Genomic DNA, 22,036 nt, shown 5'->3' with positions numbered 1-22,036 from the left:
TTAAATCAAACTAATTAAAAGGATCATAAACATAACTACTAAGAATTTTATAAAATAAGTACTTAGAATAAATGATAAAAAATCTAAAAAATTTAATTTTATGATAATTACTAATAATATTTAGACATTATTATAGTTTATAACTATCGCACTGAAATATTTTTAAAGATCAATTTAAATTTGTTGATAAGTTATCGATTGACATATTAATGAAAGAATTAATTAAAATTTAGTGTGAAAGTATTTAAGGAATTCAAACAAAACTATAACCTCAAGAACATTGCATGTTGGGCAAGAATATAGTTGAGTTCTTTTTTATACAATTTATTTTTAATTTTATTTCTTCTTAGTTTGACTCATTTAAAATTTATTATAATAAAAATTAAGGATAAGTGAAACTTAAATGAGCTGACTAGTATATGTATTTAGAAAGAATTAAAATTAAAATAGGAAAGACTCATAATATTTTGGGTACAACTCAAGAATTGGATTCAATTCAAGGATTGGATTCAATTCAAGGATTGAGTAACAATAAAAGAAAGAAAAAGCTTTAATCATTTGAGTTTATAAATGCTATATAAACTCATAAAAGAAAATTATTTTGTAAAAATAAGAGTCTTCAATTTACATGAAAAAAATTAGATTCAAGGACTATTTTTAAATATATATTGTTTATCTAAAAAAATTCAATGGATATAGATCTTATTACTCTTATTATAGTACAAAAATAGTTGAATCTAGTAATATAAGATTCTTAGAAAATAATAAATTAATTAGAGCAAAATTTTCAAATTTAATATTAAAAAATTATAGATTTATACTCTTTTATCATTTTATATTCGAGAGATTTTTTTCCTTAAATCACTGAAAGAATTGATGAATATGAATAATAAAATAATATTAATAAATAATAAAAAAAATCATATATATATATATATATAATCATGTATATATTCTATCAATTTTTTGATTTATTATTTAATTATTAATTATTAGATTTTTCTTCTTCCCCAACAATCTTGGAGTTCACTAAATATAATAACTTGATTTCTTAGTGAGACATAAATTCTTCTTGAAAATTGATAGAAATAATTGAAAATTACGAGGGACATAAATATATGTCTTATTGAAAATTGTAATGACAAAATATGTCATCAGGATAAAATATATAAAATCCCTTAAGAAAAAGGTAAGATCAAATTATTGAAAACAAACAACAAACATGTGGAACACATTACTTTCGTAGAATTCACATGAGATCATCCACACAATTGGTGTCTCTCTAGTTAAAGCCCAAGCCGCCATGAGAAATCCAACATTATTGCACGTAACTGTTAGCTAAAGGAAACGTAGATGTAAAGTTAAAATAGCACACATCTAAATGACATTGACTCGTCATTCGTTAGATTACTATTCGACATAACATCCCACCAACCTGACAATCCATTCTGTGATATCCAATGAGCATTTAAATGACTCGGTCTTCGCTTTACTTCTGTTCGACGTGACATTCCACCGAACCTAATAATCAATTCTGTAACATCTAACGAGCATCTAAACGACATTGACTCGTCCTTGCTTGACTACTGTTCGACATGATATCCCACAAACCATGATAATCTACTCCATAACATCTAATGAGCATCTAAATGGCATTGACTGGTTCTTCGCTTAACTACTGTTCGATGTGACATCCTAACAAACCTAATAATTCATTTCGTAATATCTAATAAGTGATTGTGTGATCTGTTAGCATATGACGATTACCTGAGAGATAATTTAAATATTAAAGACTTTATAAATTAATATACTATTAGTTTCACATTGGCTAATAAGGTATTAAAGTCTCCCTCACTCTCAAAGACCCTAGAATCTTTATCAATTTATCAGATATCAGTGAGTTATGATGTAATATTTAGAGAGTAACATTTTGTCTTTAAATACTTTTATATTAAATTGTGATCAAAATAGTTAAAAAACGTGTCATGGAATCCAATTTGGTTTTGGATTAGACGAGTGATTTAGACCTAAGTGGCGCAATTATAAATGTCGTGCAGCATCTATTCTAGAATGTGGTCCAATAGTTTTCTCCCTTTCAGTTAAAAACATATTGATCTTGTGCGTCCACTCTATTTTTTTTCTCTTTTCTTTACACATACTCGGTCCTCTAATTGATTAATTCATATTTGTAATATTATTAACTTGTCTCGATCAATTTTCATCCCGAGGTCTTGTAGTTTTTGCCTCATCATTTCGATCCTGTCACTTTCATCTCGCTACTTCAACCATATTACTTTTGTTCTATCATGGTTGTCTCATTCTCCTTCGGTACTTTTGACATTTACTATTTTGATCTTATTACTGTCCACGATCTCAAACCTTTTAGAATATATGATTCTATCTAATTAAATAAGATATATTATAAATATGATTGGATTCTGATTACAGTAATTGGTCAATAAAAATAAAGTCTAACTATGGTAAAATTCCTTATGAGATACCTTTGATGGGAAGGACTCTTAATTACTTATCATAGACCCTTTACTCTTAGGGACTCAATGCGGATATGTGTGACGTAATGTTATTGAGAGATTACATATCTTTTTTCATCTATTTTTAATCCCCAATTTATCGCTCATAACGATCTTCTGAAGGATAGGAAAAGAAGAGAAGGCGAGTCTAACATTTCTTGTAGATCAACATCAATGTAGCTTTTGAATTCGACGACGGTATGCCTATAGAGCAGATAAAGACTTTTTGAGCATCATCGAAAAGTATACATATTATATATGATTTATTATTATTTGATTTTAATTTTTGACATTAAAAATTTTCATATAATAACATAATTATAAATTTTATATTTACAATCCTCTGTCATATCTACCTCGTGAAAGTAGGATAACTCTAAGGCCCTCCAGAGTGCCTACTTAAAGAAATAGGTGGCGATGACCAAAAGCACCACTATTGCAATGAAAGAAGAAGATGGTGTTTGCTATTAGGAGAGACCTTTTATGATATTAGAGAAAAACAAAATGTTAAATGAAAGACAAAGTCCCAAAAAGCTAAAAAGAAAGACTTTTCAAAAAATTATCCCCAAGTTATTTTTAAAAACAGATAGCACAACGAAAAGAAAAAAAAAACTAAACTACCACCTTTTTATTGAGTTAATATTCACAATCACAATAAAAAATGTTTTGTAACAACACAGATCCATTTTTTCTCAAAAGATTGTTTTGTCCATCTGAAAAACCAAAAAAAAACAAAGAAAACCAGTGTCTTCAACTCTAGCATGAAAAGCTGATAAAATTAAACCATCTAAGATAGGGATTTAGATACAAACCATGAAACATTGAAAAAGTTGGAATCTAATTGTTCAATTCAAACAGGTCTTTGTCTTTAGGCCCACATGAGATGATGTGAGCGTGAGTACTTCTAAACTAATAATTCATAGCCACTACTGATCGATATGGATTGATGGGTCTAATACATCGACGATATAAAAAAATTCTAAAAGAAAAAAATTAGAAAGATAAAGATAAACAAAAAAAATATTTTTTAAAATATATATATTAAATACAAACAACAAATAAGTCTTCATCTTGAGTCCCACACAGAAAGATAAAGCTAAACAACCACATTTTGATGTAACATTGAAAAACTTGGAATCAAATTATTGAATATATCACTTTAATAGTTTATCGTAAGATTATGAATTTGAATATTATCTTTATTATTTACTTTTTAAAAATATATTAAATATAAATAATAAATAAGTTTTTGTCTTGAGGCCCATATGAGATAATGTAAGTGTTAGCTTTTATATGCGAGTGAATTGGTTGCATAATAGATGATGTCATGACTCATTCAAACTAATAATTCATAGCCATTGATCAATATGGATTGATGGGTCCAATACAACCACGATATAAAAAAATTTTAAAAGAAAAAAAATTAGAAAGATAAAGCTAAACAAAAAAAAATATTTTTTAAAATATATATATTAAATACAAACAACAAATAAGTCTTTGTTTTGAGACCCACATGAAAGATAAAGCTAAACAACCACATTTTGATGTAAAATTGAAAAACTTAGAATCAAATTATTGAATATATCACTTTAATAGTTTCTTGTAAGATTATGAATTTGAATCTTAGATTTATCATTTTATTTTTAAAAATATTAAATATAAATAATAAATAAGTCTTCGTCTTTAGGCCCACATGATGTGAGAATTAGCTTTTATATGAGAATGATTCGGAAGCATGATAGTTGATGTCATGACTCATCCAAACTAATAATTCATTGCCACTAACCGATATAGATTGATGGGTCAAATATACTCGCGATATAAAAAAATTCTAAAAGAAAAAAAATAAAAAGATAAAGCTAAACAAAAAATATTTTTTAAAATATATATATTAAAGACAAACAACAAATAAGTCTTCATCTTGAGACCCATATGAAAGATAAAGCTAAACAACAAAATTTTGATGTAACATTGAAAAACTTTAATAGTTGAATATATCATTTTGATGTAACAAATAAGTCCAATACACCCGCGATATAAAAAAAATTTAAAAGAAAAAAGTTAGAAAGATAAAACTAAACAAAAAAATATTTTTTTAAAAATATATATATTAAGTATAAACAACAAATAAGTCTTTGTCTTGAGACCCACTTAAAAGATAAAGCTAAACAACGACCTTTTAATATAAAGTTGAAAAACTTGGAATAAAGTTATTGAATATATCACTTTAATAGTTTACCATAAAATTATAAATTTAAATCTCAGCTTTATTATTTATTTTTTAAAATATTAAATACAAACAACAAACAAATCTTCGTCTTAAGGATGCGAGTGTTAGCTTTTATATATGAATGATTCAATATGATTGCATGATAGCTGATATCACACTTATCTGAACCAATAATCATAGCCATAGATAATATGGATTGATGGTCCAATACACCCGTGATATAAAAGAATTTTAAAGAAAAGAAATCACAAAGATAAAGCTAAACCATCTTTTGATGTGACTTTGAAAAACAAGTTATTAAATATATCACTTTAATAGTTTATCATAAGATTATGAATTATAAATTTGAATCCTAGCTTCCTCATTTATTTTTTTAAAAATACATTAAATATAAATAACAAATAATTTTTGGTCTTAAGCCCTCCCAAATCAGATGATGTGAGTGTTAGTTTTTATATTCGAAAGAATCGACATGGGCTAAAGATAAAGCTAAACAATCTTTTAGCTTGATTCCAAACCAATAATTCACTACTCATCAGATGATGAATCGACATAAGATAATGTGAGTGTTAGTGTTAGTGTTTGTTAGTGTTAGCGTTAGTGTTAGTGTCACTAACACTAGATGATGTGAGTGTTAGTGTTAGTGTCACTAATCATCCAAACCAATTATTCATAGCTAAAGATAAATCTAAACAATCTTTTTGGATATAACGTTAAAAAACTTAGAATTAAATTATTGAGTGTATCATTTTAATACTTTATCATATGATTTTGAAATCAAATATTATTTTCATCATTTCTCTTTTAAAAAATTATATATATTAAATATAAACAATAAATAAATCTTTCTCTCGAGGACCACATGAGAGATGATGTGAGTGTCAGCTTCTATATGCGAATGATTCAACATGGTTGCATGATAGCTTTGACTACGAGAAATGTACCACTACGAGTCGAGTTGTTTCTTTCTAATTGACACTCACTAGCGACTATCGCATCATCCTTTTGTTGACTATTCTTGCATAGGCCATCGCATGACAAAGTCTCGGAAACAGAACTCCCTGAACATGCTGGTTGAGTTCGAAAAATCTATCAGGTAGTCGATTCAAAGAATCCGTGAAACAACTGTGTATAACCAGCAACTCAGCGTGGAGGTCGGAGGAATCGCATGACGAAATATTGGGAACAGCTAGCAAAATTTGACATCCTGCCGATGAATCCACAGAATCTAGGAGAGGATTACAATATTGTACTACTGAAGTATATAGCATGCGTCTCCTATGGCACGCCTAAGTTTATTGAGCGTAGGTTATCGAACATCCATAAGCACTATGCCCCCACAATCAACATAACACAGAATATGGTACGGGCATTTCGAGAGATTCATGCAAGTTGAAATTAATGTTTCTGGTCCCAAACATCTAAATATTTCCTGATGGAGATGTATCACCAACCCATGCAGATATTATTTATTGCATGAAGCAAACACAACCCCCACAGGGTGAATGTGTTGGATGCTTTCGTTCATTCTCGGGAGTTGAAAGCATAAAGTGTACACACACACACAAGTTTCTTCAGGAGCCTATTGAGTTAACATCATGTGAAGTCAATAGTGACTCCTACCAAATTTTGTCCTGATATTACTGATGCAATATAATAACAACATTTTAATTGGACTTGACTACATGCATCTTTTCATCCTAAAAAGAATAAAAAAAATATTTTCGACGTGCTTAATACTTTAGTAAATGAGCACATTGTGAGCTGTTATGTTGAATGAGACAAATAGATAATCTTTTAATGAACCCTCGGTGCCAAATCAGTATTTTTATTATCCTTTATTCATGATAAGTTAAGGGGGGTTTGGGATAATATAGTATCCAAAAATGTTAATTAAGAAGTAGAAGAGGTTAATTGACAAAAAAAAATTAGAGATGGTCATCGATCTAAATGATGAATTTGATCCAACATGACCTACTTTTCAAATATTATCATAATAGAATTGATCATCAATTCAAAGTGTTGGTTCCTCGTTTGCGTCTTAATATCTCTAAGTTGAAGGATGTTATAAAACTACATCATATCATCTCTGGTGTGAACCTTTCGATGTTTAAGTTAACGAACTATTTTTCTTATGACGTTCCGATTGATTATCAATTCTAACTATATTAAAAGTACCATCATCACGTCCCTCTCATAAAATTAGGTGGAGACGGCCATCACCCTTTGAACAATAGAAAATTGTGTTCCCTAATGCTAAATATTTGACGTACTAATTAACTCATTTTGCACGGCATAAGATTCCATTTGGTGGGTCTGTGTTGAGCTGTGGACTGTCTTTTAGCTACCTTCTTGTCAGCTAATAATTGATGCCAAAAGAATCAGTAGATTTGATGCCAAAATACACATTTATTATGTATCATTTTCTTGTGACGAAACACATAATAATCGACCAAAGTTAATTCCACTAAATTGAATCACACTCTTATAAATTTCAGATGGGATCGAGCTACTAATCAGACATCAGCTAACACAGAACGAAGAAGAACTATGATCTCTCATTTCAACCAGTCAACGGCATAGCCCACATTGAATGTAATACTAGAAGAGTATAATTACAGTTCTAAATTGAACGGAGCTTAAAGCTAGAAACAATTCTTTATTAGAATTGAAGAGTCATATTTGTCTCACACCACATCGGGCAATTGAACAATAGGATTATCAAAAGCACAAGAACTGAGAGAGAGAGAGAGAGTGTGTGTGTGTGTGTTGAGAATTTAGGAGGGATTTTTTTTAGTTTTTGAGATTGTCATAACTCAAACTTAGTTTCTTACCATAAAACCGCATCGTGTATTCCACGACAGAGTATTCAACAAAAACATAAAGTTGTTTTCTTCTTGCTTTGGGGATGCTGTTGAAGGCACCCCAAGAACTCATATAATGTAGGAAAGAAGACTTGCTTGTGTATACATCTGATTCGATAACTAAATAACTTAGAAACTTCTTCTGTCTTATAACTTTGAATCCTCATTGATGATCGAAAGAGTGTAACGTCTCTTGTACGATAATTATGTGATTGGTAGGGTTGCAGTGGTGGATTAGATTTCAAAATAGAGATGAGAAACAAAATGAATTTTCATTAAATCTTAGATTACAATATCCTTCACCATTGTTTTCTCCACAACTATACTAATTAAGAACCGGTAACTACCTAATTTATTTCCTAAAATACTCATAATATTTCATATATTTTCAAGACATTCATATTTATATAAAACACAACACGTTGACATTAACAACCGTAAAAAAAAATGTTGGTTTCGATGGACAATGAAACAACTCCTGTGGTTCGATCTTGAACATACTCTACGATCATTTATTAATATGTTATTAATCCTTGGCCTTTTTCTTATTATAAGATTTTGCCTTGAATCAATTTTCTTTTAAAAAAATAATTTGATTTCTAAATATTTGATGGATTTATAATTATTAATTTGAGCTTAAGCTTTCTAAACTAAGTGAGAATCAAGGCTTCATTGAGTAAGCCATGGCATGTAAAGGAAATTTTTATTCAAAGAAGGTCCTTTAACACTTTAATCCATAATCCATAGATGTTTTATTCTATTGCACAAAAACATGTAGTTTGTGTTTCCAAAAGAGAAATGTATTAACTAAGCAATAGAAACAAGAAAGGAGCTCTGTAGATCAAAAGCACAAAAAAACAATTGGGCTGAGAGGGTCAGTTCCCTCGTCAAAAAAATACAGATTTGATTAGCCTAACATATCTAGTGAACTAATTAGCAGCCTTATTCCACTCTCTATATATATACATGAGAGATTACGTAGGAATCAAAACAATACTGAGCGGAAGGACAGCTCTTTAGCAATCCTAAGCCGCATTTCAGTTCAAATTTTCTAAAGATCCACTGAGCGGAAGAAATGCTTTGGGACTGCTCAATTAGACTCAAGAACCACTGCGGAAGCTGCTCCATTTGTAGTGGACATATCAGTTTTATGTGTGGCAGCCGGTCGAGACTATCCAGGTGCTCCAGATTTGGACAACCATGAACCTCTAAAAACTTCACGGAAACATTGGATATTCTGTTCAACTTCTTGTTGTCTGTGACTCTGAGAACGTCATCCAACCGGAGGTTTGTGACTTCTCTTAAGTCGTGAGCTCCATAGAGGTACAATTCTTTCAAGTTGGTACCATGGGATAGGCCTTCCGGAAGAGCTCTCAGCTTGGAGCAGTCGGCAAGAACACACTCCTTTAGATTGGGAAACAGTCTTCCCTGCCCGCCTACCGACCATTCTTCCCGGTTGGACATGTCGTTGAACTCCAGATGTTCGAGTTTCGGGAATGCGGAAGATCCCACCGGCAAACTGCAGCCGAGAAATTCAACTCCGATGGTTTTGACGGCTTTGAAACTTACGATCTCCATATATTTTAGCAGCGATAACATCCCTAGAGGAGGTAGCTCGGTGCATGATGGGAAGTGCCAGAGCTTCAAGTATTCCAGGTTAGCAAAAGATTGGTCCAGCGAGTGTGACACCATCCAGCCTGGGAGTCTCCGACCGAAGAATTGGCTGATGGTAAGGTCTGCAGGCTTGTTGGAGGAGAGAGTTCATTATATATCTTCTCTGCTCTCTCGATTTCCTCCTCGTCCTCCTGGTCATGTATTCTGTTCCCATCTCCATTATCTTCTTCTTCCTCCTCGTCTTCACTCTCTTCGTCCTCATCTACACCGTCATCGTCGTCTTCAACATCCTCGCCATCGTTCGCGACATGCATCCAACTCAAAAGCAGATAACTAAGGAAGCGTTTCTCCGCAAGTACCGACGCTGATCCCGTCGCTACTGCTCTCTCCAGTTTGGATATTCTCGGATATCTTAGCTCGGAAAGTGCTCGCAATTCCTCCAAGTCGCACCCCTCGGCCATCTCGTTCGTTGGGTCATCAAGGTCGACCACAAGTCCTTAAAGATTGTTAAGCTTTGTTAACTTTTAGATTCCCGTGGGTACATGAGTCAGCGGAGTATCGAAAGCATCGAGACACCTCAGGCCGTGCAGCCTCGTGACAGCATTAGGAAGCCTGTGCAAGTGGTTGCAGTGAGAAACGATCAAAGTCTAGATGTTTGCAAGTCGGCCTATCGGTTTGGTGTATCATTAATCTTTGTACCATGAAGATCTAAGTATCTTAGATGCAATGGATCCTCGATGCAATCCGAAATTCTATCGATCGATGTGATAAGAATTAAACGAAGAAGATAAAGAGATAGAAATTGTAGAAGAAACTATGAAATGTATAAGATGTAATTGGCTGATTCATTTGATAGTGAGCTCTTGATAGATATTTATATACACTCAGCAGGGAGGTTATACACATTCAGCAGGGAGGATTTTTCTCAACTGCTTAGAGATTTCCTCAACTGCTTTGAGGAAATCTTATCTGCTTATCATGCCCCCGCAAGATTGAGCTTCCATCAAGGATACTTATCTTGGACCGATGAGATGAAAATAGTTTCCGGGCGAGAGGCTTTGTGAGTGAGTCTGCTAGTTGATCAGCTATATGTACGTGAGAAACACGGAGTTGATGTCTGACAACTTGATCTCGCACGAAGTGGAAGTCGATGGCAATGTGTTTCATGCGGGAATGGAACACTGGATTGGCACATAAGTAGGTAGCGCCAATATTGTCACAATATATTGTAGGAACAACCGTGGAGTTGACGTTGAGTTCCTTGAGCAGATTTGTGACCCAATTGAGTTCAGCAGCGGCGGTGGTGATGGCACGGTATTCAGCTTCAGTTGTTGATCGTGCAACCGTCTTTTGTTTTTTAGAACTCCAACTGATTGGAGTGACTCCAAGGAAGACAATGTATCCTGACGTAGATGTTCTATCATCAAAGTTCCCTGCCCAATCAGCATCAGCAAAGGCATGGAGATGGAGGGAAGTATTTTTGCGAAGAAGAATGCCATAATTAAGAGTCCCTTTAAGATACCGCAAAATTCGTTTGACCGTAGACCAATGCATAGTAGATGGTCGATGCATGAATTGTGATAATTTATTGACAGCAAATGAAATATCTGGACGCGTGAGAGCCAAGTACTGTAAGGAGCCAAGGACTTGTCGATATTGAGTCGAATCTGTAGCAGGACTTTCATCACATAATTTAAGTGATTCACTGGTAGAGAGAGGAGTTGTCACCTCTTTCGCATCCTGCATGTTTGTTTTTGATAATAAATCTTGAATATACTTTCTTTGTGATAGGAAGAGACCTGAAGATGTAAATATTGCTTCCACTCCCAGAAAGTAGCTTAAAGTTCCTAGATCTTTGAGGGAGAAGCGATCGGCCAAGTGCTTTAGAAATGCTTGAGTCTTCAAAGGATCATTTCCTGTGACAATAATATCATCCACATATACTAAAAGATATATTATGCTTCCATTATGCTGGCAAATGAATAACGAGGTATCAAACTTGGAATTGATGAAGCCAATTGAGGTCAAAAACGAGCCAAGCTCGTTATACCAAGCCCTTGGAGCTAAGCGTTGAGGAACCAGAATGAGTAATAGGAATTCTTTTACCGTCACCGATGATGATATCTTTATTTCCGTCATAGTTGTTGTGGATGGACAAGTTTTGAAGATCAGAGGTGATGTGATGAGAGGCACCCGAGTCCACAATCCAATTAGGTTGGGTAGGAGTTGGAGTAGCCATGAAATTTGCCTGAGGCCACTCTGATGGAGCAGGGAGCCTGGGGCGAGAGCGACAGACTTTCACGGAGTGTCCGACTTTATCACATAGTTGGCAAATGACTCGATGGTGGTTTGTGAAGTCAGGACGCGACGATTGAGGATTATGAAAGTTACCACCTTGATATGGATGAGGGGGGTTTGGTCTAGGCGCCATAGGGCTGGGAGGCAGCTTAGCCAGACCGTTGTTGACGTGCTTATTGTACTGGTTGCTCTTCCTCTTGGATTTTTGATTAACTTGAGCTGTAATAGGTGGTTCGGGCATCATATCATCACGCTTCAAGTAGTCTCATAGTCGATCAACTTATCATAAAGTTCTTCGAATGATATTGGTGAGTCGCGTGCCCGAAGAGCTACTGCCAGTTCTTTGTACTCGCCTCCTAGGCCATTGAGGGTATGGATTAGGACTTCTTCATCATTGAGAGAATGACCTATCAAAACCAAGTCATCGATGATAACTTTGATAGTTTGTAGATAATCAACAATAGTACTTCCCTCTTGTTTTATTTTCATCAGATTGGAGAGAAGTCCGAGCATGCGAGTACGTGAGCAATTTGCCAAAGTTGTTTGTAACTTGCACCATGCTTCTGCAGCAGTCGTACATGAGGATATTAGCGGGGCAACGGATCCAGCAACGGAAGCTTGAATAGCTTGGAGGATGAGGCGATCTTGATGTAACCATAGTTTGTGGGCTGGATTTGACACTGGACTGGGTTCGCCTGGGATGTTGACCATGTCAGGTGGACACGGGAGAGAGCCATCAACATAACCTAGGAGATCATAACCAAATAGAAGATTAGAAAGTTGTGCCCGCCAAGATGCGTAGTTGCCGCCTTTGGATAATTTGAAGGGAATTAGTTGCCGCCTTTGGATAATTTGAAGGGAATGAGTGCTGCAACATTGATGGTGATAAGACTTTGAGAAGTACTCAAAATTCCTGTAGAAATAGGGATAGGAATATCGGAAGGGGAAAATGAAGACATCCTAGATATTTTATGGCGGTTTAAGTGATCTTTACAGAAGATGTAAAGATATAGGAGGGAGAGAGGAGGAGAAAAACAGATCAATGCGCTGCAGAGGAGGCTGCAGCACGATGAACTGCAGAGAAGGCTGCAGCGATGCACTGCAGAGGAGGCTGCAGTGATGGGCGAGAAATCTGCAGCGAAAAAGGCAGTGATGGCTGTGGCGGGAGGTAGATGATGAATACGTCAACGGTAGAAGAGTCGCTGTATGCAATGCCGAAGAGGGCTGCTGCTTCTTCTAGAGGGACTGGTAGGCTGTAGCGATGCAGAATGCAGGAGAGATTGTTGCAGCGAGGTGGGAGAAATTTCTGCAGCTTGCAGCGATTTCTTCAGCGATGCTGGAGAAATCTACAAGGTTGGAGATAGTTGCAGTAATGCAGTGTTGGAGTTTGGTGGCCGGAAGAGCGGCGGAGTTTTCAGCGGAAGACTTCGATTGGCAAGGGAGCAGCAGCCGGCGGTAGAAACAAATGTCGTGACTGTGCTTACTTTACGAGCGTTGCCCACGGATCTGATATTAGCAGCCGCAAGTGCTGCAGTAGGCTGCAGCGAATGGCTACGGTTGAGGGGTGGAGACGTCGCCACAAGAGGGATGGTCGAGCGGCTGCGGCCCAAGGGGAGGCGATGGACTCCGGTCAGGAAGCGATTGTGAAGAGTCAAACAGCGAGAAGAGGGCTTGCTCTATATACCATGATAAGAATTAAACGAAGAAGATAAAGAGATAGAAATTGTAGAAGAAACTATGAAATGTATAAGATGTAATTGGCTAATTCATTTGATAGTGAGCTCTTGATAGCTATTTATATACACTCAGCAGGGAGGTTATACACATTCAGCAGGGAGGATTTTTTTCAACTGCTTAGAGATTTCCTCAACTGCCTTGAGGAAATCTTATCTGCTTATCACGATGTATCTCTCAAATCCAACACTTGTAGGTGCGGTAACCTTCTCAGCACATCGTCGTCGATTATCGTTGTCCCCCATGTTGCAACCTACGAATCTTGGTGTTTGCTTGTATATCTAATTCCCCTCCATGTCTAATCGAAATCCCTTCGTCTCTCATCAAATATGCACCAAGGGATCGTAAATGATCATGCATAGAGCAACGACTATTGTCTGCCTACAATGGATCCAACTGTAGCAGATTCCTCCAAACTAGTTCCCAATAGTACTCCTCGGCTACATCTTCCATCAGCCTATTATTATTTCCATGTTATACGATAAGGCCTTCAGCCACCCAAAACCGAACGATTTGTCTGAAATGTATAGTACTTCTCTCTGGGTATAAGGAGCAATAGATAAAACATTGTTTCAGGTAAGATGGTAAATCCTGGTGGCTCAAATTCAAAGCCCCCGGTACTCCATCCTCCATCTTGTTCATACTCCAAGCATCACTCTCAAGGACTTCTTCCCACTTCACTATGCTTCTGTTCTTGTAAGCTAAAACCCCTGCAATAGCTTTGATGGAAAGAGGAAGTCCACATTTTCTAACAATTTTCCTACCGACGCATGTCATCCTCCTCCCCAGCTTCGAATGATCTCTTCCGAAGCAACATCCACCCACTATTTTCATTCATTTTCTCCACTTGGTGGATATAGCTATATCTGATACCTATCAACACACTTTCTTTTCTCGTGGTAACTAAGATCATGCTGCTGCCTACTCCTTTACTTAGTGGTCTCGTGAGGAAATCATTCCAAACAGTTGCACTCCAAACGTCGTCCAACACGAGAAACAAGTTTTTGGTCAGGAGAGAGGCGAGTTTAGGTTCCAATTCTGACCTGCTTACTCCCTTCAAAGATTCTGCACCTTCGGCTGCACACCTCACTAGCTCTTTCAGTAAATCGATCTCGGAATAATCCTTAGACACATACAACCATTTACTGATAGGAAAGTTGTCCTTGATCCTTTGGTCGTTGTATATTTTACGTGCTAAAGTGGTCTTTCCGATGCCACCCATCCCTACAATCCCAAAAACACGACACTTTTGCTTATTTTTCTGGAGCATGGCATCGATCAGATTGTGGGCAGCTACTTCAATTTGTTCCCCGACAATGTCTCCCGTGTAGTTGTTTTGTGAGGTTGGGGTTCTTGGGTTGCCGACACTATCTCAGACACCAAGGCATTGAACTCGGCCATTTCTTTCAGTCTAGCATTAAGTGCTTCGATTTTGGTAGCGATCTCATGACGGTATTTAGTGCACTTAAAGCTAGAGGAAACAAAGCTGAGAGGGGAGCTTACCGCTGACGCTGATGACGGCGGAGCTTCCAACAGTTTCCCACCTTCGATCGTGCAGAGATCGATGATATCATCGGCATCGTACATGAGATCTTTCAGCATCCTCACCCAGTTGTCAATGACGGCGCTCCCACGCCTCTTCCGCTCTGCATCTTGGATCAAACATCTGATTTTGACCAAGTTTTCCGTCAGCGATTTGATCTCCTTCTTCACGCCTAGCACCTTGCATATCTCTCCCTCCAGAAACTCTGTTACGACTTTAAGGTATCTTGAAACAAAGAAATTAAGGATCATTGCCATGATCTCTTTGACACCAACCGAGGAAATGCCACACCACTCAGAAAGAAAGTTTGATGTGTTGTTTGCACGGCCAAGTGTTCCTTGAGCACAAATATATTTGTATCCAAGAGCAGCATCATCAGTAGAACAAACAGGCTAAAACAAACCACGCCTGCAAACAAAATTACGACAAATGTCAAGGATGGAGTCTTACCTTCACCGGTTCCCGTTGGCAAGCGAAACGAAAAAAAAGGAACGCTCGTCTGTCTGCATTCAAACCGGTAGCTATAATTTTAAGATGAGAGCGCACTCGCATGCAGCAGTATCTATGTTTCTTTCCACTGTGCATGTTTTGTTGCATTAGATACCAGAAATCTCCGGTCATTGGTCGAGTCATGAAATCGTACGAGCGGCCCGGCCCCTAACGACAGAAGTTAATCGACCGAGGAACAACATGGAATTGTTTCCTAAGGTGATCCATGCAGTAGCCGTCAGAAATCAGATTACCTTATCATCTACTTTCTTATTCTTCCGAGATCTGAGACAAATAAGACGAGTAGCTCAACGGAGAAGACGGCAGAGTCACATGGCGAAATCTCGGAAGTAGATGTCGCGGTATCTGGGAAGTGTGTGCAACTGTTCAAGTTTGAGATGAAGATGAGACCCAGCAGCTCAGCGGAGTGGACGGAGGAGTTGCGGGGCGAAGTCTCGGAAACAGAGATCGCAGGACACGCTGAACAGCTGTGTTTGCTGAGTTCGAAAAATCTGCAAGGAGTCGATTCAAAGAATCTGTGAAACAACTGTGTATAACCAGCGACTCGGCGCAGAGGACGGATGGCGAAATATTGGAAAGGAACGAATTCGAAACAGAGCTTCTAAATGATAATTTCTCATAGCGCTTCTTTATTTTTTTTTAATTTCTCACAGCGCTTCTATTTTAAAAAGAATTCGAAACAGAATTTTTCTAAATGATTATTTTATCCTTTTGTCAGCTGTCCCCTCCATCTAGTCTAACCCATTGGCCATCGTCTTTGTCGTCGCCCTCGTGGTCTATAGTAATTATATTCGTCCACTGATAGGGAATAACCTCGTGTATAATGGAGGAGGGTAAGCATGAGGGCTATAACGAAAGAGACAACCCTGCTTGTATGCCGTAGAGGGGGGTGGCCAACGGTGGCGATGGGACGTTGGAGGCATTGGCGGGTCTAAAGAAAAAAGAGATTAAATGATTTTTTCATTAGACTATAAACATTGTTTTAGAAAATTTTTTTAAGTATGAGCATTCTAAAAATATTTCGAAAAGTATAATTCTAAGAAAATTGATATCGTACCAATAAATTCATACTATGGATGTACTCTTGAAGTATAGTATGAGACTTGTATGACGAGCAATAATTTAATTATTTAAAATAGATATCTCCACTATTAAAAACTATGCCCCCACTATCAAGTATTTAAAATAGGTGGTATAATTTAATTCAAATCTAATATTCATGTGATAATAAAATATAGAATAAAAATAAAATAAAAGTAGAATATTTATATTCAATTTATTTTTGCTATCGAACAATTTCATTTTAATAACTTTTGATATTCTTAACATATCCTATGCAAATGGATATAAATGTCCTCAATTTACTATTTAATTCTGACAATTTTTTTAAAATCTAATTATATTATTGTTGTTGTTGTTATTCTCTTCTTAATCATCAAAGCATCTATCATTGTTGGAGATACAAAATAATTAAAAATAAATAAATAATCAAATGAAACTTTATGAAGATTGAAGAGGTGGTGAGAAATAATTTTTGATATTTGTTGGATCGATTTAACATGTTTGGTTAAATGCTCGGAAGATGATATTCTGGGTATTTTTGTAACAATCCGAAAGATATTAGTTTTTGGATTATCAATCTAGAAGATGTTATATTATAAGTCATCTTTTAGGGTTGTGAGAAATAAGGGTTGTCCATATAAATCTACATAGAACATGATAATTTATTGAAGGACACTTTATTAGGTAGTATGGACATTTCTATTTTTTTTTAATACCAATTTTGTCCTCCCCCATCTTCCGGTGGCATCCAACTTAAACTCGTCGAGTTTGCATCCAGAGAGATCGTAGATGGTCATGCAAAGAAAAATATCGAATCTACCCGCAAAAGGTTCCTCCAAACTAGTTCTAGCCCGCAGCACTCATCGGCTACATCTTCCATCAACCTACCTACCTCCTCGTTCTACAATAAAGCCTTCGGCCACCCAAAACGGAGCAATATCCTTGTAATACAGAAAGACCTTCGTAGAGAAAGAACAATAAAGAAAAAATTGTTTCAGACGAGATGGTAAATCCTCGTAGCTCGGTGACGGTGCTCCTACCGCTCCACATCTTGAACGTAACATCTGATAGCCTCCAACCTTCGCTGCAGATTCATATTAATTTCATACTTCCAATGGACCGGAGTTAAGGCTTACAAGCGTTCCAAAGAATAACTAAGACCAGCTAAATCATATTAATTTCAGGTTTCCAACGAACGAATATATATATTGATCCTGAATACATTTACATGAGAAGGAAAAATATGAATGCATCAAACGAGGTCATGGAATGCATTCCATGCCATGTACTAAGAAAGAAGTGCAACCCAACACCACAATGACCAAAGAGAGTGGCTTCTGAATTCATTATTGGCCTGGTAGACTATGAATGAGGTGGTGTGTAACGCTGAAGCGGATAGTACAAAGTTATAATTCTGTAGATTTTGAATGCAAGAAAAGAATCAAAATAAAGTAGATTTCATAATTATCACACAATCTAATTCATGATACATCAACCCATAGGATACACAATAGATTTAATAACTCCATAAGAATTCTCAATATTTCAATCCAAATAACATAGAAAATAATCTAAACATACAGTGATCTTAATAGATTAATTATATAATTTAATCAATAACCGATCCATCATGTTTCAACCGCACACTCAGAAAAATTTAAAGATAATCTGATATAATCAACCCACAGTTCAATAAATACCGTGATTCATATGTTAATCAAAACTTATCATAAATAAATAATAATAAGATGAAACCATTAAATCCCGGCATCAAATACCTTTATTCGCAAAATATTATATAAAGGAAGCATAAACTGGCGCAGAGATCTTTCATTGACCCTGCAAAGAAATCAACAAAAGAATTAAGAGAATATATACACACATATATAGCTAAGTTATTGGATAGAACCAAGAAAAATGACTTACAAGGAAGACCAATGCCCTTATTCTGGAGGTACATTTGTGTCATACTTATATGGATCCTTGATGTATCGCATGTATTCTTCGGAATCAGTTTGAAATTTGACATCTGGAATCCGTTGGATGATGTTCCAATGCTCGTTGCCCTCGAGACAGCTCCTTAGCAGCACTATGTTGCAGTGCACTTCAAGTTTGCGGAAGCCCCATTGTGCAGAATTAGGGCGCTGTTGATCAATTAAGCGGGATAACCACGGGGGAAGCTGATCCATATGTTCCGGACATGTCAGGACCAGGTGCTGCAGCTTGTCGAGATTATCCACGCACTCTAGATTGGGGCAATCCTCCACCTCCAGATACTTCATGGCAACGTCGGATATTCTGTTCAGCATCTTGTTATCTGTGACAGACAGGTTGTAACTCAAGCGGAGCTTTGTTACTTCTCTCAAGTTGTGAGCTCCCCAGATGTGCAATTCCTTCAAGTTGGTAGCGTGGGATAGGCCTTCTGGAAGAGCTCTCAGTTTGGGACAGTCTACGAGACAACATTCCTTTAGATTGGGAAACAGCTTCAGGTGTGTTCTGTGACCACCTTCCTCCACACCGCATAGTGACCATTCTTCCCAGTTGGGCATGTCGTTGATCTCCAAATACTCAAGTTTGGGAAATGCACAAGTTCCCGGGAAACTGTGGCCGAGAAACTCAGGCCCAATGGTCATGACCGCTTTGGCTCCTATGATCTTAAGATATTTCAGCAGGGGCAGCATGCCCAGAGGAGGGAGCTCTGCGCATGATGGGAACACCGAAAGATACAAGTATTGCAGGTTAGGGAGTGATTCGCCCAGGGAGGACGACATCATCCAGTTTGGGAATTGTCGACCCGGGAATCGTACGATGACAAGAGTTCGTAAGCTTGAAGGAGGAGAGAGTTCATTACATATCTTCTCGGCTCCCATCTGGATTTGCTCCTCTTTTCTCCATGTTGTTGCTCTTCTATCCTCACCACTATCGGTGGCATCTCCATCTTCCCCATCTTCTGGTGGCATCCAACTTAAAATTAGTTCCCTAAGAGAACGTTTCTCCGCTAGTGCCGACGCTGCCGTCACTGCCCTCTCTAGCCTGTATATACTCAGATATCTTAGCTTGGAAAGAGGTTGCAGCTCCTCTAATCCACACCCGGTCTCGTCCACCTCGTTCGTCGGATTGTCATGACCGATCACAAATCCTTGGAGTATGTTAATATTTATCAATTTCCCGATTCCCTTCGGTACATGAGTCAGAGGAGTCTCTTCAACAACGAGACTCCTTAGATTATATAGTCTAGTGATGGTCATGGGAAGTTTGTACAAGTGTTTACATCCTGAGATATTCAAAGTTTGAAGGTTTACAAGACACCCTATTGATTCCGGTATCTCATGAATATTTGTTATATCAAGATCTAAGTATCTTAGGTGCAATAGATCTCCGATGCAATTTGGAATTCTCTCGACTGATGTGTTACAAAGATCCAATACTCATAAATTTGGTAACCCTTCGAGTACATTATCCTCAATTGTGATGGTTGAGTGGGAGTCTCTGATCACTAAAGTTCTCAAACATTTCTTTTCTATGATGTGATCCGACAGTACTAATTTTATTCCCATGTTAAATATCAACAACCGACGAATCTTCGCGTTGGCTTTTATATCTAATCTTTGACCAACTGTAATCGAAAATCCTTCGTCTTTCATCAAGTATGTAGCGAGCGCTCGTAAATGGTCATGGATACAAAACATGCTCCTGTTTATAAACGATGGATCCAGTTGTAGAAGATTCCTCGAAACTAGTTCCCAATAGTACTCCTCGGCTACATCTTCCATCAACCTACCTTCTGCTTCTACGATAAGGCCTTCTGCTACCCAAAACCGAATAATATCATTGTAATGAAAAACCTTCCAGGTGAAGAACGAGCAATAAAGAAAGCATTGTTTCAGATGAGATGGTAGATCCTCATAGCTCAAGTGCAAAGCCCTTGGAACTTCTTCGTCGATCTGACGGTTCGTACTCCATGCGTCATTCTCGAGGACTTGTTCCCACTCCGCTGTGCTTCTGTCCTTGGAAATTAGAACCCCTGCAATAGCTTTGATAGCAAGAGGAAGTCCATCACATTTTCTAACAATTTTCCTACCTACTTCCTCCAACCTACGCATGTCATCCTCCTCCCCAGCTTCGAATACCGTCTTCCCAAGCAACAGCCACCCGCTGTTATCATCCATTTTCTCAGCTTGGTGCATATAGCTGGCTTTCATACCACTTAACACTGTTTCGATTCGAGTGGTAACTAAGATCGTGCTGCTACCTGCTCCCTTACTTAGTGGTTTCCTCAGGAAATCAGTCCATACATTTGGACTCCACACGTCGTCCAACACGAGAAATAATTTTTTAGTAAGGAGCGAGGCAAGTTTGGGTTCCAATTCTGCTCTGCTTTCTCCCTCAAAAGATTCTGCTTTGGTTTCATCTCCTGCACACCGAATTAACTCTCTGAGTAACTTGATCTCCGTATAATCCTTTGAGATATACAACCACTTTTGGATAGGAAAGTTTGCTTTGATCCTTCCATCATTATATATTTTACTTGCCAGAGTAGTTTTCCCGATTCCACCCATTCCAACAATCCCAAAAACACGACACTTTTGTTCGGTGTTCTCCAACATGCGATTGATTAGATCGTCGGCAGCTTCTTCGATTTGTTCCCCCACAATGTCCTCCTCAACTTCCAAGGGAGACGTCTCACGTGGTGGAGGTGGTTTTTTAGGGTGGAGTTGTTGGCTTGCGGGCTGTAGATTTCCAAGGATGGAGTTATCTGCCGCTATTCGTTTCAGCCTATCATTGATTGCTTCGATTTGGCCTGCGATCTCATGGCGGTATTTGGTACACCGAAAGCAGGAAGAGACGAAGCTGAAAGGAAGGCTTACCACCCCTGAGGCTGATGCCGACGCCCGAACCTCCAAGGGCTTTCCCCCTTCCATCACGCACAGATCGATGACGTCGTCGGCGTCGTACATGACTTCCTTCAGCTTCCTCACCCAGAGCTCCATGACGGGATCCCCGCTGCGGCTCTTCTGCTCGGCATCCTGGAGGAAACATCTGATCGTCTCCAGCGTCTCCTGCAGCGCCTTGATCTCCTTCTTCACGCCCAGCACTTTGCATATCTCTCCCTCCACGAAAGCTGCCACATCGTTGACGTATCTCGAAACGAAAGTATCCAGAACCATTGCCATCTCTCGAGGACGAACAGGGAAAAGGCCTCGGCACTCTCGGGAAGAAGACTCGATGCCCCAAGTGGTGGTTCCTCGAGCACACTTACGTATGATGCTTAATGCCTACACCGATCGAATTTTCATCAAAAGAATAAATTGCATTGAGGAGCATGACCGATCGATACAACACCATTAGCATGCATCCCTTCGTTCACAATAAATAGCAACTAGCTGGCTGAGGTGTTGACTCGCCGGAGCCAATAATTCATGGCGTCATCGATGAGCATCGAGGAGGGCGCTGTGAAAGAATTTTCTTTTTTAATAAAAATAATAATAATATGACGTTGTTAAGTTACCAGCTTACGGTTGACTTTATAATAATAATAATAATAATAATAATAATAATAATAATAATAATAATAAAACAATGCCTTGGGGAGATTAGGATATCAAGATTGGATTTTTTGGATATTCATAAACTTAATCTTGATTTCTTA

The 22,036-nt window shown here is 37.4% G+C and overlaps 2 protein-coding genes across 3 annotated transcripts; both read right to left on the bottom strand.

Moving 5' to 3' along the window:
- Positions 1-17,244: 17,244 nt before the first annotated feature.
- Positions 17,245-21,754, bottom strand: LOC135595367 (putative disease resistance protein RGA3). Of its 2 annotated transcripts, XM_065086199.1 has the most exons (3): positions 18,313-21,754; positions 18,165-18,225; positions 17,245-17,800 (listed from the first exon to the last, which is right to left on the bottom strand). In XM_065086199.1, the coding sequence occupies exon 1, from the start codon at positions 21,558-21,560 to the stop codon at positions 19,815-19,817; it is 1,746 nt and encodes a 581-aa protein (XP_064942271.1). In that variant the 5' UTR covers positions 21,561-21,754; the 3' UTR covers positions 17,245-17,800; positions 18,165-18,225; positions 18,313-19,814. The 2 variants fall into 2 exon arrangements, with proteins under 2 accessions (XP_064942271.1, XP_064942270.1); XM_065086198.1 differs by lacking the exon at positions 17,245-17,800 and having other exon boundaries at positions 18,020-18,225.
- Positions 18,330-19,634, bottom strand: LOC135594749 (putative disease resistance protein At3g14460). The gene has a single exon (XM_065085259.1). The coding sequence runs from the start codon at positions 19,632-19,634 to the stop codon at positions 18,330-18,332; it is 1,305 nt and encodes a 434-aa protein (XP_064941331.1).
- Positions 21,755-22,036: the final 282 nt, after the last annotated feature.

This window comes from Musa acuminata, chromosome BXJ1-10 (genome assembly GCF_036884655.1).
Source record: "Musa acuminata AAA Group cultivar baxijiao chromosome BXJ1-10, Cavendish_Baxijiao_AAA, whole genome shotgun sequence".
Classification (NCBI taxonomy): domain Eukaryota; kingdom Viridiplantae; phylum Streptophyta; class Magnoliopsida; order Zingiberales; family Musaceae; genus Musa; species Musa acuminata.
Note: the sequence above shows the minus strand (reverse complement) of the source record. Positions and strands in the feature narration are given on the sequence as shown.

Bases quoted from the DNA above. Each gene is read 5' to 3' on its own strand.
- LOC135594749 (XM_065085259.1), bottom strand. From the start codon at position 19,634: ATGACCATCACTAGACTATATAATCTAAGGAGTCTCGTTGTTGAAGAG.
- LOC135595367 (XM_065086199.1), bottom strand. From the start codon at position 21,560: ATGGCAATGGTTCTGGATACTTTCGTTTCGAGATACGTCAACGATGTG.